Source organism: Netta rufina, assembly GCF_964035555.1.
Source record: "Netta rufina genome assembly, chromosome: 5".
NCBI classification, from domain to species: domain Eukaryota; kingdom Metazoa; phylum Chordata; class Aves; order Anseriformes; family Anatidae; genus Netta; species Netta rufina.
This window is the reverse complement of record NC_140128.1, coordinates 33,912,140-33,927,069: the sequence shown is the minus strand read 5'-3', so window position 1 is coordinate 33,927,069 and position 14,930 is coordinate 33,912,140. Positions and strand designations below refer to the sequence as shown.

General features: G+C 50.2%; 2 protein-coding genes across 3 annotated transcripts in view; one reads left to right on the top strand and one right to left on the bottom strand.

The window, feature by feature from the left end:
• The first annotated feature begins 2,386 nt into the window (after positions 1-2,386).
• ARFGAP2 (ARF GTPase activating protein 2) lies at positions 2,387-10,839 on the top strand. Of its 2 annotated transcripts, XM_084286952.1 has the most exons (17): positions 2,387-2,511; positions 2,602-2,720; positions 3,134-3,206; positions 3,451-3,582; positions 3,667-3,747; positions 4,790-4,892; positions 5,554-5,610; positions 6,160-6,204; positions 7,294-7,346; positions 7,758-7,894; positions 8,408-8,539; positions 9,024-9,152; positions 9,233-9,361; positions 9,714-9,840; positions 9,939-10,029; positions 10,151-10,269; positions 10,719-10,839. In XM_084286952.1, the coding sequence occupies exons 1-17, from the start codon at positions 2,440-2,442 to the stop codon at positions 10,737-10,739; spliced, it is 1,620 nt and encodes a 539-aa protein (XP_084143078.1). In that variant the 5' UTR covers positions 2,387-2,439; the 3' UTR covers positions 10,740-10,839. The 2 variants fall into 2 exon arrangements, with proteins under 2 accessions (XP_084143078.1, XP_084143079.1); XM_084286953.1 differs by lacking the exon at positions 6,160-6,204.
• A 2,556-nt stretch (positions 10,840-13,395) lies between these two features.
• CSTPP1 (centriolar satellite-associated tubulin polyglutamylase complex regulator 1) overlaps positions 13,396-14,930 on the bottom strand; it is a gene marked incomplete at both ends in the record, with an annotated part of 77,118 nt that continues 75,583 nt past the window's right edge. The window contains 2 exons of the mRNA XM_084288380.1: positions 13,396-13,576; positions 14,051-14,114. Coding sequence (XP_084144506.1) covers positions 13,396-13,576; positions 14,051-14,114 — 245 coding nt within the window. The remainder of the gene's footprint in view (positions 13,577-14,050; positions 14,115-14,930) is intronic.

The window sequence follows — 14,930 nt, the reverse complement described above, 5'->3', positions numbered from 1 at the left end:
CTTGGCTCTGACCTGCAAGTGCAGAGCAGGTTTTCCACCATCACAGCACTTCACTCCTGAGCCTCCCCAGCTCTCATCTGACTATCTCCTTGCTTTGCCATTTATCCTTCCACGGTAACCTCAAACAGCAAGATTCTGTGCTGATAAAAGCATCCCCAGTGGTATGGCAGGCTCCAAGAGCAAGCCTGGTCACCCTCCTTCGCTCTCCTGGATGATGCTGGGGACTGTCACCTCCTGACGGCAGTAGCAGCAAGGAGATCTCCGATTATGGGGCTACAGCTGGCTCGGGGTCTGGTGTCACAGCAGTCAGGAGGAAAGAGGTGAATGTCAGATGTGATGTAGGTGGACATGAAAGCTGAGGGCCAAAGAGCAGGCTGCCAGCTTGCAGCTCAGAAATTCAACAGCAAAGCACATGAGATGCAAGAGAAACAGATGCAGGAAATAGCAAGGACTATGCAGTGACAGCACACGCTCGCAGGGAACAGTCAGCAGCGGGAGGTCTTTCCTGTACTGACAAAGGCAACAAAAAGAAGCTGACTATTTTTCAGACCAGCAGCATGCTCTTCCTGCTGTTTTTATGTAAAACTGATGGACAGGATCAGCAGCCTTGCCAGCACTTGGAGCAAACAGCGTGGGCTGGAAGGCTTGCAAGGGACACAGCTGAGGCAAGGAAGCTCAAGGAACCCTGCTGTAGCAAGCCCTCTTTGGACACAGCACAGCAGGCATAAACCATGTACCCTTCCCAGAGCAGAGCAGCCTGCACTGTCTCTCCAGGTGCCTCCTAGCACAGACAGGCAGGGACATCGTGTGACACTGACCTACAGACCTCTGAGGCTGCCTGGGCTCGTGCCATTTCTCTCTCGTAAGCCCCAACTAGGGTTAACACCACCACAAATAGATTCTGTCCCTCCTGGCCCCTGCACAGCATCTCTGCCACATAGCCAAGCACAGACGCAGGCAGAATAAAGCCAGCAGAGGAGGGGAGCAGCAGCACACAACAGATGGGACAAGGCAGGAGCAAGCACCTCAGGCTGACACTGCTCAGGCCAGCAGAACACCACCACTCCCAGTATATGCTCACTGCCTGAACTGGCTTTCAGCAAATGCTCCTCTTCACGACAATACACAGTTTATGCAGTCTCCACCAAGCCACTACATGCTCTACCTCCTATCTCTCAGTCTGCCTTCGGCTGCCACAACCCTAACAGCACTAACAGATCTTAATTGCCCTGAGCAGCCCCACCTGGAGCATTTACCCACAGCTGCTGCCCATGTGTGGGTGGGTGTGGGTGTCCATTTAAGTTCAGCCCAGGGCTATTACCTCTTGTTTGAGCTAACCTGGGGAGGTGCTGCAGTCTGGCTGTGCCTTCTGGATCCTGCTGAGCTTGAGCCTGTTGCTAAATTCAGCTTGCCACCATGGACCTGCCTGGTGATTGCTAGACCTCATCCTGAGCTGTGAATTGCCTTCCTAGCCTGATTGCAGGCCTACCTCATTGCCAGGGGCTTGCCTGGCAATCTCACCTCTTGGCTACTCCCCTGCTTGCTGGGCTCAGGTTTTATGGGATGGGCCAGGACTGCTGAAGGCACAGCCCTACCAGGAGCTCCTCTCAGCTCCCCTTTTCCTAGGGCGCAGCCAGCCCTCGCTGCGCTCACTGCTGGCTCTCCTGGTATGTGCCCAGACAGCTGCACCACGAATGGGAGCGGGGAGCTCAGCTGGCTTAAAAATAGCCGTGACAAAAAGCTATCGCTTATTTCTTCTACCTGAGTGGGACCCCAGCACTGCAGGGGTAACCCAGAAAGGGGCACAGAAACCACCACGAGGCAGGGGCAGCCAGGGCTGTGCCTTACGGCCTCACCGTGGGGGAGCTCAGGGCGGGTGCCTCAGCGGAGGGGCAGCCTGCCTCCTAGATCGGGTCTTGGCAGCGAGACCTGAGGTACAACGCCTGATTCCTCCGCTAAACCTTTTTTTTTTTTTTTTTTTCAGGGTCTTTTGCTAATTAGTTCAGTTGTTGCTGATTTTATCTGCGTGTCTTGGTGTTACGGAACTTAAGGTCACGGATCGCGGGCTCCTAGGGCAGTTAGTGCCACAGTCCTCTTGTGGGGGAAAAAAATAAAACGAAGCGAAAGGCAAGCCGTTCGATTTAACCCGAAAGCCGTTAAACTTAACCTGAAAGCCGCCATGCCCAGGCACTAACCCATTTCCTCTTATTTTTTACGCAATAACTTGTCGTGACGGGGCAGCGTCCTCCGTGAGGCGAGACCCCCCCTCAGTGCCCGCCCCGCGCTGCCGCTCCCCTCACGGGCGGCCGCCGCCGAGCCCCGGGCGGGCGGGCGGGAGGCGGTGCCCGGGCCGCCCCCCTCGGAGGCCGGAGCCGCCGGGGCCCGTCCGGCTCCCGTAGCACCGCCCGTGGCTGCGGTGGCGTGTGGGAAGGAGAGACGATGGCGGCGGAGCCGGGCCGGGCGGAGATCCAGGCCTTCTTCAGGCGGCTGCGGGCGGCGCCGGCCAACAAGGTAACGGGCGGCGGGGGAGGAAGGGCGAGGGGACGGGGATCGGGAGGGAGCCGCCGGCCCTCAGCCGCCCTCTGCCTCTCTCTGCCTTAGTCCTGCTTCGACTGCGGCGCCAAGAACCCGAGCTGGGCCAGCGTCACCTACGGCGTCTTCCTCTGCATCGACTGCTCCGGAGCGCACCGCGCCCTGGGCGTGCACCTCAGCTTCATCAGGTTGGGGGGCACCCTGCGGGGCTGGGCGAGCTGGGGAGGAGAAGAGTTCGGGTTTGGCTTCTGTGTGCGGGGAGAATTGGGTCTGGGGTGCCGCTGTCTGGCCGTGTGTGCTGCCCCGAGGGGCCGTGAGGCGGTGAGGTGGGACGCGGGGGGGAAGCTGTGGGGCGCGCTGTGCGCCACCCTCACCTTCTAAACGTGAGTGCTGAAGCTGACTTTACTGATCACTTTAAAAGTCCAAATCGATTTTCTCTGGGAGTAAACAAGTTACCGAGATGTTCTTCCCCCCTCTGCCACCATTACTCTGCTGGGATATCTGGCGATTCGAGCTCAGAGCATGCTTTTTTTTTTTTTTTTTTTTTTTTGCCTTTGCCACGCCTGCCTATTGTTGATAGGAGTAACTTGTTCTCGCGCAGGTCCACGGAGCTGGATTCCAACTGGAACTGGTTCCAGCTGAGGTGCATGCAAGTCGGCAGCAATGCCAACGCGGTAAGGAGCCTTTGTAGGCGTTTTGCTTGCTTTCCGGTTTGCTAAGCCACGTCCTCTGTTCCTTGTCCCTTTCCTCTGTAGCTTTCTGGGTGCCAGCCTCGCTGCCATGGGGTTCATACCACGTGCTCAGAGCTATACCCTCTGTCTCTGGGAAGCTTCCTCTTCCTGTTGTCTTTGCATCGTGTCTAACGCTTGCCTGAGTGTGACCTGGCAGCCAGGAGACTGAACATTGTTCTCTTTTCAGACTGCTTTCTTCCGTCAGCATGGCTGCACTACAACAGATGCCAATGCGAAGTACAACAGTCGAGCTGCCCAGATGTACAGGGAGAAGATCCGGCAGCTGGCGAGCGCTGCCATGGCCAAGTATGGCACTGATGTAAGTTGAAGCAGCTCTCTGCTGTTAGATACGTAGAACTGGGTGCTGAGTCTTGTAGGATAGCTTCTTCTTTCCTCTTTTCAGCTGCTCATAGATGGACTGAGTGGAGCCCCTGGGCATTCCCCTGACAAGAGCGATGCTGATTTCTTCATGGAGCACACACAGGTGAGAAGCTGTCCAACCAGACAGCCCAAACAGCTCTCAGAGAGCCAGCTGGTCACCCGGGAGCCTGGAGAGGCAGTAGGAACAGTCCTGCTTAGACTGGAGGGATTTTAACTTGTATACACATTCAGTAGGAACACGGAACAACTAAGATTCAGTCATCAGCCTGGTATATAATCCACAGATCTAAATATTTCCACATGGGGCCTGTAATATCCATGTCCTTTCTCTTTGAAAGTATCTTCATCTTCAAGGGATACTCAGAGTCATCAATTACTCCCTGGAAAATGCTTTTTCTACTGCTTTAATGCAGAGTCTGTGGACAGTTAAAGAGAGGGCTGGCTGTTATGTGAAACTTCTGGTTAAGTCAGCTTTCCAGTGCATAGACCTTGGTGAAGTTGGATTTAGGCAAGTGCTTCTACAATGCAAAGTGGATTATCTCAACTGAATGTAGTGATGTGACAATGTGGCAACTAGTTATCTGGCAGTAAGGACAATGGAAATCACAGTTATTTTCATAGTCCCGCTTTCAGTTGCGATAGTTAACTTTCTACAAAATACCCCCCAGCCTGCGCCCCTCAGTTTCATTGTTCAGCATGATGCTGTGTCGTGTGGGACATCCCTTCGGCCAGTGTGAGTGAGCTGTCCTGGTTGTGTCCTCTCCCAGCTTCTTGTACCCCACCCTCCTTGCTAGCAGGGCACCATAAGAAGCTGCAAAATCCTTGACTCAGCATAAGCACTGCTCAGCAACAACTGAAACATTGTAGTATTAACATTATTCTCATTCTAAATCCAAAACATAACACCATACCAGCTCCCAGCCAATACCAGGACACTCATTCAGCTGGCTTCTCTTTTTTTTTTTTGTCCCTGATAATGTGTGGACAGCTCCACATTCCCTTATCTTCAGCGAAGGGATAGTCTGGAGTTGGGAACGTGTTTTCTTGACTTCAAATTCAGTACAAGTTATTGAACTTGAAGTAAGTTGAGGATGGTTAGATTCGTTCATTCTCTGCAAATCATTCAAATGAGCATCTCTTTGCAGTCTTCCAGTACCTGGGACGTAGCAGATGCCAGCCAGAATCTTGCACAGTCTTCCCTGGAGGTGGAAAAAGCACCAAAGTCATCAGAAGGCAGTGAAGCATCAAGTGAGTTCCCTGCTTAATAATTTTCTCGAGAACCTGACTTAATGTCCAGGATGTCCAGGAGAGTACAGTTCTGTACCACAGTTGGAAGGGCTAAGCTTTGTCCCTTGGTTCAGGCTTGAAGAAACTCTGTGTGCTGTCTGATGTTAAATTAGTGGACACTTAAAAGAACAGCTTGGTTTGGGCTCAAGGAGTCAGTTCTTTGCATTTCCTGAAATGCATGAAAAACAGTTTAGTTGGGGCTGGTTGCTCTGTTTCTCTACTTCCAGACGTAATTCTTCATTTAAACACTTTTCTCGATCCCTTGAATTTGATTGTTCTATATTCACATTTTATTTTCAGACCTGAAAACCATTTCTAGGGTGAATTACAAAGAAACCAAGAATGTGGGAGAACAGATGTAATTTGAAACAGCTTTTGTATTCCCTTGACAGAGTATTTACTTTCTTTTAATGCATTAAGAGCACTGCAGAATGGTTAACTTGCTCTGTGGAGACTTAAGGTGGTTGTGCTTGGCAAATTGCACCTTTCAAATGGAAATTAGATTGTTGAAGGAATTTCTGGGTGATGGGGGGCAGAGGAGGTAGAAGACAGAGCAGAACTGTGAACACAGAAAAGGAAGGAGAATTTCTCTGAATGTTCTCTTCTGTTCTTGTGCTCGCAGATCCCAGCCAAGGTCCATCTATTGACTTGTTGAGCACATCTCCTAAAGCTCCTCTAGGTAAGTAACGCTTCAGTATGTCCTGGATCAGTCTTGCTGTTACACGTACTGTTCTGTAGTAACTTTAGTGGAACTGTAACTAATGAGCCTATTTTCAGAATATTGAAAGGTGTTTTATCTGACTATGGAGCAAATACTGATGATCTCCATAAATTCCAAAACCACTCCACAGCTTATTGGAGGTTTCTTCTCCTTTGGATGATTGAGTCCAAAGCTGTCTCATTCTCAAAAACTTGTTTTCGTTTCTGGGCTTTGGTCAAAAGTTGGTATTTGCATATCTGGAACTTGGTTGACCAAGGCCACGTGGCTGTTTTGTGTTTCATCTGGCTTTTTCCCCTAGAAGCTTGGAACAAATATGCATTTAGTTTGCTGAATAACAGGTGTTTATATCTGATTGTCCCCCACCATTACTGTCCTGGCCACACACAACGTATAGCTCAGCTTCTTTTCTTACCAAGAGTGTGTTCCTGGCCCACAGGGGGCTTCATCCTGGGTGGAAAGCCTGTGTCCTTAAGCGTCTGTTCATTCCCCGTGTTTGTTTCTTCTCAGACGCGTCCATGTGTCTATCAACACAAGAGCCTGCTCCTGCCAGAGGTAACTGGCTAACAGCTGGCCTGCTCTGGCTGCTTGTGACAACTCTGCCTGCCCCTTTTGTAATTCTGCCTTCAGTAACTTTAGCTTCTTGTGCTTAGAGGGAGAGAATGAGCCAAAGCTTACATGTATTGTATTGGGATCTAAACCAGCTATTACTTCTCTGGAAATGGACCTTATTGTTACTTCTATTAAAACATTTCTTGACAGTAATCAATAAAATCAGGACCAGTATGCTGAAAGCAGTCTGATAGTGATGAACGTGCCAAACCCCTTATTTCAAAAAAAATCTTATGGTAAAATGAGAAAAGATCGTTCTTGACAGCCTTCCCAGTATCTCAAGTATGGATTGACAAAAGTCATGTGGGTGTAGAAAGCAAGGAAACAGTTCTGTGGAAGAGAATCCCACGAGGGCAGTAAGACTGGAGCTACATAATGTTAAAAGCTGGAAAAGTGTCCTGGGCAGTCCCTCTTTATGCTTGCTTTGTTCTTACACATTTTCCACAGGCACCTACTGCTTGGCTGGATCTTGGCTGTTATACAGGTGTGGCGTGCTTTATGCCCTCAGAGTGACAGGTTTCTGGTAGAAGGTGTTGAGGAACCTGTTGCTTCTACAGCTCGCTGCACTTTAGGTCCATTTTGTTGGTGGTCTGTACATGTAAACATTGCTTTAGGGTTCCTGCTTTCATCCCTAAGGCACTGGTGAGACGCTGACCTTCATGTGGTTTTGAAGCTTCGTTTTCCTGGGTTTATGTATGAAATAAATGTAGTGTCTCTAGCAACCCTGATCTGTACTGGACAGGGTCGCCAACTGCATGACACCTGGAGGAGCTTTTTGAAGGTCTCAATTCAGTTACAAGCTTCTCCAGGGATGGGCATGCTTCTCTAGGCCACCAGCCTGCAATTGTGGAGCTTTTCAGTGCATCTTTCTTGGCTGGGTGAAATCACCCAGCTTTCTGATGCAAAGCTGCATGGTGTGCCCTGGATTCTGTAGCAGCTGGACTGGGGTGGATGTTTGTGTGGGTTCCTGACTAATTTTGGCTTCTTAAATTAATTCATTTCTGTTTGTTTGCTGCTTTCCTCCTCTTGCAGAACTTAAATCCTCCCTCATCGGAAAGAAGAAGCCTGGAGCTGCCAAGAAAGGGGTACGTCTGAGCTCTTACTTTCTGGAGAGGAGGCAGAGCACGTCTCGTATTACTGCTGTCCTTTCCCTGGGCCTGTGCTTTCTGCCCCTACCCAGGCTGTCCACTGAGATCCATTTGGGGAAGGCAGAGCTTTGTCTCACTGCCTCTTTTGAAAGCTAGCTTGTAAATTAATGGACAAAAACAAATAGGGTTTGGATCGTTACTGGAGTGTATGTGGCTAATCTCTTCACACTGGGCACCGGTGGGTCAACTCTCATGGTTTTTTTCCATCCTCTGTTGCAGGCTGTCCTGGGACTGTAGGTTATGACTAAACAGGGAGACCAAAAGCCTGAGCTGCTGGTTTTCTTGTACTGCGAACAGCTTAGGGGGAAGAAGCCCTTTTTGTATGTTTTTTTTTCCTTTCTTTCTCAGCTGGGTGCAAAAAAAGGTCTTGGAGCCCAGAAAGTGAGCAGCCAGAGCTTCAGTGAGATTGAGCGGCAAGCCCAGGTGGCAGAGCAGCTGAAGGAGCAGCAGGCAGCGGAGTCCAGGAAACAAGCTGAGGAGTCCATGTAAGTGCCCTGTCTGGGCCGTACGCCTTGCGTATGTAAGGTAGAAGTAACGCGTGGTTGATGCTGTTCTAGGACTGCCTAATATGACTACAGAACATCCACAACCAGTCCTTACAGCAGGGCACAAGCTATATTGCTGTCTTCTATTCAAATTAGTACCTCTGGAAGATCTTAAGGAGCAGATACGGATTTGTTTTTATTTTTCTGTGGACCTTTGGCCAGGATTGATAAAAGCAAAGGCTGAGCTGGGTGCGTATTCTTGTGCCTCTGTCCCAGGGGGTACAGAGGCAGTGCCTACACCAAGAAAATCACATTTAGCTAGAAAAGAGTTGCATCCCAGTGGAGATGAGGTGGGGAGACAAGCTGCTATGAAGGGATTTTTGGCTGTGCTGCTGTGGAAGCAGGTGTATTGAGGGGTTGTCAGGGTTGCATTTCCCCTTGTCCCTCCACAGCATGGGCTGGGCTAGGGCAGAAGGGTAATGGGCTGGTACCCACTGCAGCTCTTTCCTTTAGAGTCACCTCGATGCGACTGGCTTATCAGGAACTGCAGCTCGATCGGAAGAAGGAAGAGAAGAAACTTCAGAACCTCGAAGGGAAGAAGCGTGAACAAGCTGAGAGGCTAGGCATGGGCTTGGTGTCAAGAAGGTACTTGGCTGGGGATGGCATGGGGTAGAGGTGCTCTGGAACCACACTGCTCTAAAACAGTTTCCCAAAGGCAGTAGCTTGCTGCTGCTCTAACAAAAGGAAGGGATTTAATTTGCTTGCATGCTGGACTGTATCTAAAAATGCTTCACACCGCAGAAGGAATGGAGACTGTTCAAAGGTTCCAGTTCTCGTGAGCTTTTTCAAAGTTGCTTGTGGCCTGTCAGTGCCTAGCTCTGAAGCCTTACAACTCCACAGATGTCTGCGTGTAGGCAGGCATCACCCTACCTCCCTTAAGAAGGTAACTCAAGACTTTGAGGGATTCAAGCCTGACGTGTGGTAAAGGGGGTTGGCTCCCCACAACTTCCCTCCAGCTCTGTGGCACCTGCCCTGTCTCTGAAGGCCAGATTCAGTTTTGAGGGAGACTGTTTGTAGGCGCTGGATGGTGTCATAGCTGTCAGCCCTGACCGCCTGTTTGTTGTGCTAGCTCTGTTTCACACTCGGTGATGTCTGAGATGCAAGTCATTGAGCAGGAGACGCCACTGGCCGTGAAATCTTCCCGCTCCCAATTGGACCTGTTTGAAGATGCTGGAAGCTTCACATCTGGACCCCCCAAGTAAGACTAAGCTTCAGTGTAATGTTTGGCTTGTTTCTAAATTGAGTATCTGGCTTAAACTACCTATTTTTGGTACCTAGGTACAAATATAGTCCCTTCTCATTTGAAGATGCCTTTGGCTCACGATGGGAAGCAGACTCCTCATGGGGTGTTGACAAAGAGGAGGAACCAGAGGTGACAATTTCCAGTATTCGGCCAATTTCAGAGAGGTAAAGCACCTGCTACCGTACTGTCCTTGTACGGGACAAAGGGATGGGTCTAGGAGTTGTGGCGGAGATGCTACCGTGCTATGACGGGAGCTGAGCCTTAGGCTGCAGAAGATCACTTGCATGGGTAATCCTGAGAAAAGGGGCCTTTGGTGAGAGATCCTTTGGGCACTTCTTTTCCTATTGTGTCACAGCCCTTATGGTCATCAAATGGGGTCTGTCCTGGGGTGGAGGGAGGAGAGAACTCTGGTGGAAGCTAGCCCTTGGGGTTCGTTCCTCTCCTTCCATCAGATGGGATATGAGACATGTCTTTCTCTACTGTGTTGCTGAGCTGTCTCCTCTCTTGCTTCCTCAGGCCCACCAGTAGAAGAGATACAGAGAACAGGACATCAGTTGTGGAATCAAATGAAGCTCGGCAGAAGTTCGCAGGAGCTAAAGCTATCTCTTCAGATATGTTCTTTGGGCGGGAAGCAGATGCTGAGGTAAATGCACTTTGCAGTGCTCTGACTTCATCTCCTTTTTGCTCAGGTTGTTCTTTGTTCCATTCCTTTACTTCTTTTCTTTTTCCTTTCTTCTGCAGTACGAAGCCAGATCCCGACTGCAGCAGCTCTCAGGCAGCAGCGCTATCAGTTCTGCAGACCTGTTTGGAGAGGCTGAGAATGCGCACTCAGGTTTGTTAGTGCTCAGTGGGTTGAGGAAGGGCGTGCAGCTTTGGAGGACCTCAACAGGAGGGGGGTCAGGGTGTTCTCTGGAGCCGGAGAACTCCAGCCTTACTCCTCCTGGTTCTTGTAGGTGGCGTGTCGATTGGAAATGTCCTGCCTGCAGCCGATATCGCACAGTTCAAGCAAGGAGTGAAGTCAGTTGCCGGCAAGATGGCTGTCCTAGCCAATGGGGTGATGAACTCCCTCCAGGTGAGGTTGCACTGCAGCACCTTCAGACAGGTTCTAGTCATATTCGGGGACTTCTACCATATCCTGGCCGTTCCAAGTGATTTCACTGGGATCATCATCGTCTTCTCAAATTGTATAGAAAGTCCTAGGTAGAGATGAGCCCTTTTGTAGCTGAGGATTCTATAGATGACCAATTCCCGGTGGCTGGTGAATGCTACTTGGACAACATTATTCTCTTGCTGGACAGGGTACTGTGTTATGTCAGATATGCCTTTTCCCACAGATCTTTAAACTTAAAAAATTGAGCCCATTTTACCTCCTGTCTTTGCAAGGTGTCCTCTCTTGAGGCAACCTGTTGTTGACCATTGTGTATTGATTGCATTAATGCCAAACCCCCATGACCTTGTTATTTTCTTCTTTGGAGTTTGCAGAATGTTATAGAATGGTGTCTCGGTGTGTTTCCTCCCCAGGATCGTTATGGTTCATATTGATGACCCAGGAACTGCAACTCGCAGGGAAGCCAGCAGGAGGCACTGATGCCACCTTCGCCTGGAGTAAACTCTGCAGGATTGTCTTAGTTTGTCTGGGGTGGGTGGGGAGGGGAGAAGGAAAGCAGAAGGGGGCAGGACATGGCTGTGCCCAGGATGCTTTCCAAATATCTGAATTCCACTCTGCATTAAAATTTGATGTGCCCTCAGACCCACTGCTATCTACTAGCCAGTGGAGATGGGGATAACCTCACGGCTGTGAAAGATGTGGGAATTCCTGTGACTGCCCTCATCAGTGCTCCTATCCTTCTTGGCCCATCCCTTAGCTGACCACGTGACAGAGGAAATGGGAATGCTGTTTTTCTGAACGTGTTACCTGGTCCCCATGGACATGACTGTTGCTTTCTGTTCTGCTCAGTGCTCTTACTGCCTGATCCCAAGCAGGCTGCTGCAGCAGTTCACAGCACGGGTAAGGCATTTTCAACTGCAAGGTTCTAGTGTGCATGGTAAGCCATGGTGTCACAATTCCTCTGTATTTGCAGAGTTTGCCTTTTACCATGGGATAATCCTTTTTATTGTCTTGTAAACCGGCATATATTGATGCGGGAGAACAAATCAAGCAAAGATTATTTTTTTTAGCTTCTAATCACATCATGAGCAAAAAAAGGCCCAGGCCATGAAGTACTATAAAGATATTTGCTGGACCCTTGGTTATTGTGTTGCCCTACCCTATCTTCCATCCAGACTTGGACAGAGGGGGAAGGTCCTGAAACCCTGGCTTAAGTGGGACAGGGGTGAGGGAGGCTGTCCCCATGGGGACTGCAACCTTAGTCCTACTCAGGTGGGCTCTTTGCTTCTGAGTGTGGTTTCAACAAGAGCAGTTTTCCCTTTTCTTTATGCAGTTGAGGATCGGATGGGCCTCTTTTTTTTTTTTTTTCCTGTGCTTATTTTGCAACTATTGCAAAATAGCTGGATGAGCAAAATGATTTAACTCCATGGGTTCCTGTCAGCAAACGCCCCCTCCAGGGCTGGGCCCCCACCTTGTGCCAGATGTGCACGGACCCCCCTGGTCCACTGGGGGCTGCGTGGCAGCAGCCAGAGGGGCCGTGGTACCCCCAGGGCTGTGGCGGGGGTGGAAATGGCTGAGGGTTGAATGTGCTTGCGTGGGTGGTGTGGGCACGGTGCCATTTGTGCTGGGGGTGGCAGCGGACCCCACCCGGGCGGGGTCAACATTGTGGGGCCCCATGAGAGGCCACTGGGGCCTGGGGGGGGGGGGGGGCACAGACCACAGTTTCTCAGGCTTGGCCCCAGGCCTTACACTGCATGCTTTATTCCCTTGCTTTGGTTGTTGCCCACTGCTGGGTGGGGAAAAAACGTGCAGTTAAAGAGCATGCTGATAACTTACAGTCAATAAATACCTCCCCCTACCTCCACAGCCAGGTCAGCAGTAGCTAAAAGATTACTCTTAAAATAGTTCCAGCATGTGCTGAATCCGCTCGGCTTAGGGCAGCGCTAAGCTTTGGGTTAACAGATCTTAGTAGCCTACACCGTGCAGCGTTTTAGGGCAGGGAAGAGCAAAGAGGCTCCCAAAGGCTCACGAGAAATTGGAGTGTCTTGGGAAATAACGAGTCCATGCAAGCTGTGACAGAGGTGCGTGGCTGGTCAGCTGTTCAGGGCTGTGGAGGCCAAGCTGCAGAGTTACCACTGAGGCTGCAATTCTTTCTGTAGCTGTACAGGCCACACCGCGATGCTACAACAATGCCAATATTTACAAAAAGTACCTGGGCCTCACTTGAAAACTGCCTCCTTCTCCCCCAGTGCTTCTGCCCACCAACCCCCAGCAGATGCACTCGGTGTTGGCAGGCTGCACCACCACCTGTGGCCAAACCATCTGAAGACTTTTCATCTCTCTGTTCCACCCCCCTCTCCAAAGCCTGCTTTCAGCAAATGAGCTTAACGGGGAGGCCTCCCAGAAGGGAACTCGGCGCAGCAGAGGAGCCGCAAAGCACCATGCAGTACTTGCTGAAATCTAGCTTATTATTTGCTTTGGCTTGGCTTGGACTCATGGAGGAGGAAGCTGTGACAGGTGGCAAGGCACTACCTAAACCCTTCTATTCTAGGAACTTGAGGAATTTCTCTACCTTTGATCACATGCAGGTGCAGCTTTACTGGGAATAATTACAATGGAGCGTGAATGCAAAGCTGCTGCTGGCAATTTAACCACTCTATTGTCTAGGCCAAGTCTGAACACAGCTACACAACAAAACCCTGGCACCCAGCCTGCGCCAGCGCTCCCACTGCTCCAGCACCTGCTGAACTGGGAGAGAGCCCTGGCTGGGAGAACGCCGGGCTATTTCCAAGTACGGGCAGCTCGAGCAGCTGCTGGTTTGTCGTCTTACGTGCCAGCAGATGGCAGCAGAACTCTGCAGCTGGAAATAGCTACTCCTACACAGATTTGGATCTAGGGGAAAAAAAAAAAAAGCAGCGTTCTTGCTGGGAAGGGACAGGTGGACTTGGCAATGGGGCCTGGCACAGCCGCGCACACACTGGTGATGTGGATGTAACCCAGTGCCAGAGCAGATGCTCTGGGAGGAGGTGCTGCACCTACAGGGAGATGTGGACAAACCAAAGATGGGACCGGTGCCCACCCTCACAACCTTCAGTTTTCAGAGGAGTCTGTCTCTTCGTTGGAGCCTTCACTCTCAGCATCCATTTTTCGGCGATGGTGGAGAGGTTTCCAGGGAGAGTTAATCCTGGGTGAGTGACGGACAGGCAAATTAGCAGTGTCCCCGCTGGAGCTGGTAGGAGCAGAGATGGCAAGCCCTGAAACCTGAGCTATCCTGGAAGAGAAAAGACAAATGCTGGGTAGCCGAGCTTGTCATCTCCAGCCTTAACCATAGCAATTTTGGAGTAAACTCGCGAAGAGGACTCATTCCCAACTAGAAAGATGTTCATGGCAAAGATGGGGAATGCCTTACACTAGTATCTGCCAGACTTGCTGTGCAAATCTTTTTACCCTGTTAAAACAGATCAGGGCTCAGCCTGTGTCTCCCAACACTCCTGGTTTTCACCATCCAACATTTTTTTTTTCCTAACCAAGGTGCATTTTCCCCCCAGTTTCTGAAGCCTTTTCTAAGGATTTTGTTAGTGCCACCAAGGCAACCAAGAGGCCCTCTCTGCCCAGGCTGCTCTGTTAGCTTCTCTCTTGTCTTAAAGTTGAGTAAAAGACTAGGGGCAGTACTTCACTGAAGCTTTCCTTAACATGCTACTTTCCATCTGTTGCTTTACCTCCTACTCTAGGCAATTCCACTTACAATTTCTCAAGCTCCTGATCCATGGCAGGGTCCAGAAACAAATCTCCTTTATCTGGCAAAGCCCCTGGGAAGAAGAAGGAGAAAAAAAAAAAAAGTATCAGAGCAGAGTTAGGCTACTCAGGGGTCACCTGTTCGAAGAAAATTACTGAAGTCATACCAGCATCTGTAATTTGTCCTGCAAGACAAAAAAGACCCTTCAGAGGAATGGACATTGAATATTAAGGATCAAGGACAGGCAAAGAATGATGTTGCAAACGCTGTGTCCTTCACACAGGCTCTAGCTGGGCCTCAGCCTAGGTAGGAGGCACTCAGCAGTCTCACCTCTCCGAGAACTTTAAAAGCCCAAAGATTTTGCAGGTTCTGTTCTCTCTAGAACTACTGGGTGCTGACTGTCACAGAGTGATGTCCCTGTGAATTGCCCTGTATAGCTACCAGTCCTAAATCCTATAAGAACAACAGCGCCTTCAGGAAGATGGGGCTCTTGGGAAATCCCTCCTGTAACAAACTCCACCCTTGTGGGGTCTGTGGGAGGGTCTGATCGGTCAGCATGGAGATGACAGAAATTGCCTGGACGATGCCACTGCACACCAAGAAAAATGCATTTGGTAATCTGTACCAACCCTGCAGCGAGAAATGCTCTCGTTTTTCAGGAGACCTGGGTGCTACATGCAGTATTTTGGGAAAATAGCTCTTGTACTGCCCTGGGGGGACACAAAGCAGATGTCTGGCCCTGGCACCTTCATCCTGAAGGAGGGGCTGGAGAGCCACCTCTTACAGACAGGCAAATGGCAGTCAAAAAAAATGTAGCAATGAGCATCTAACAAATTAGAAGCAGTTCCGACCAGATCTGACTCCTCTACTTCCAGTTCTGGTCTTCTTC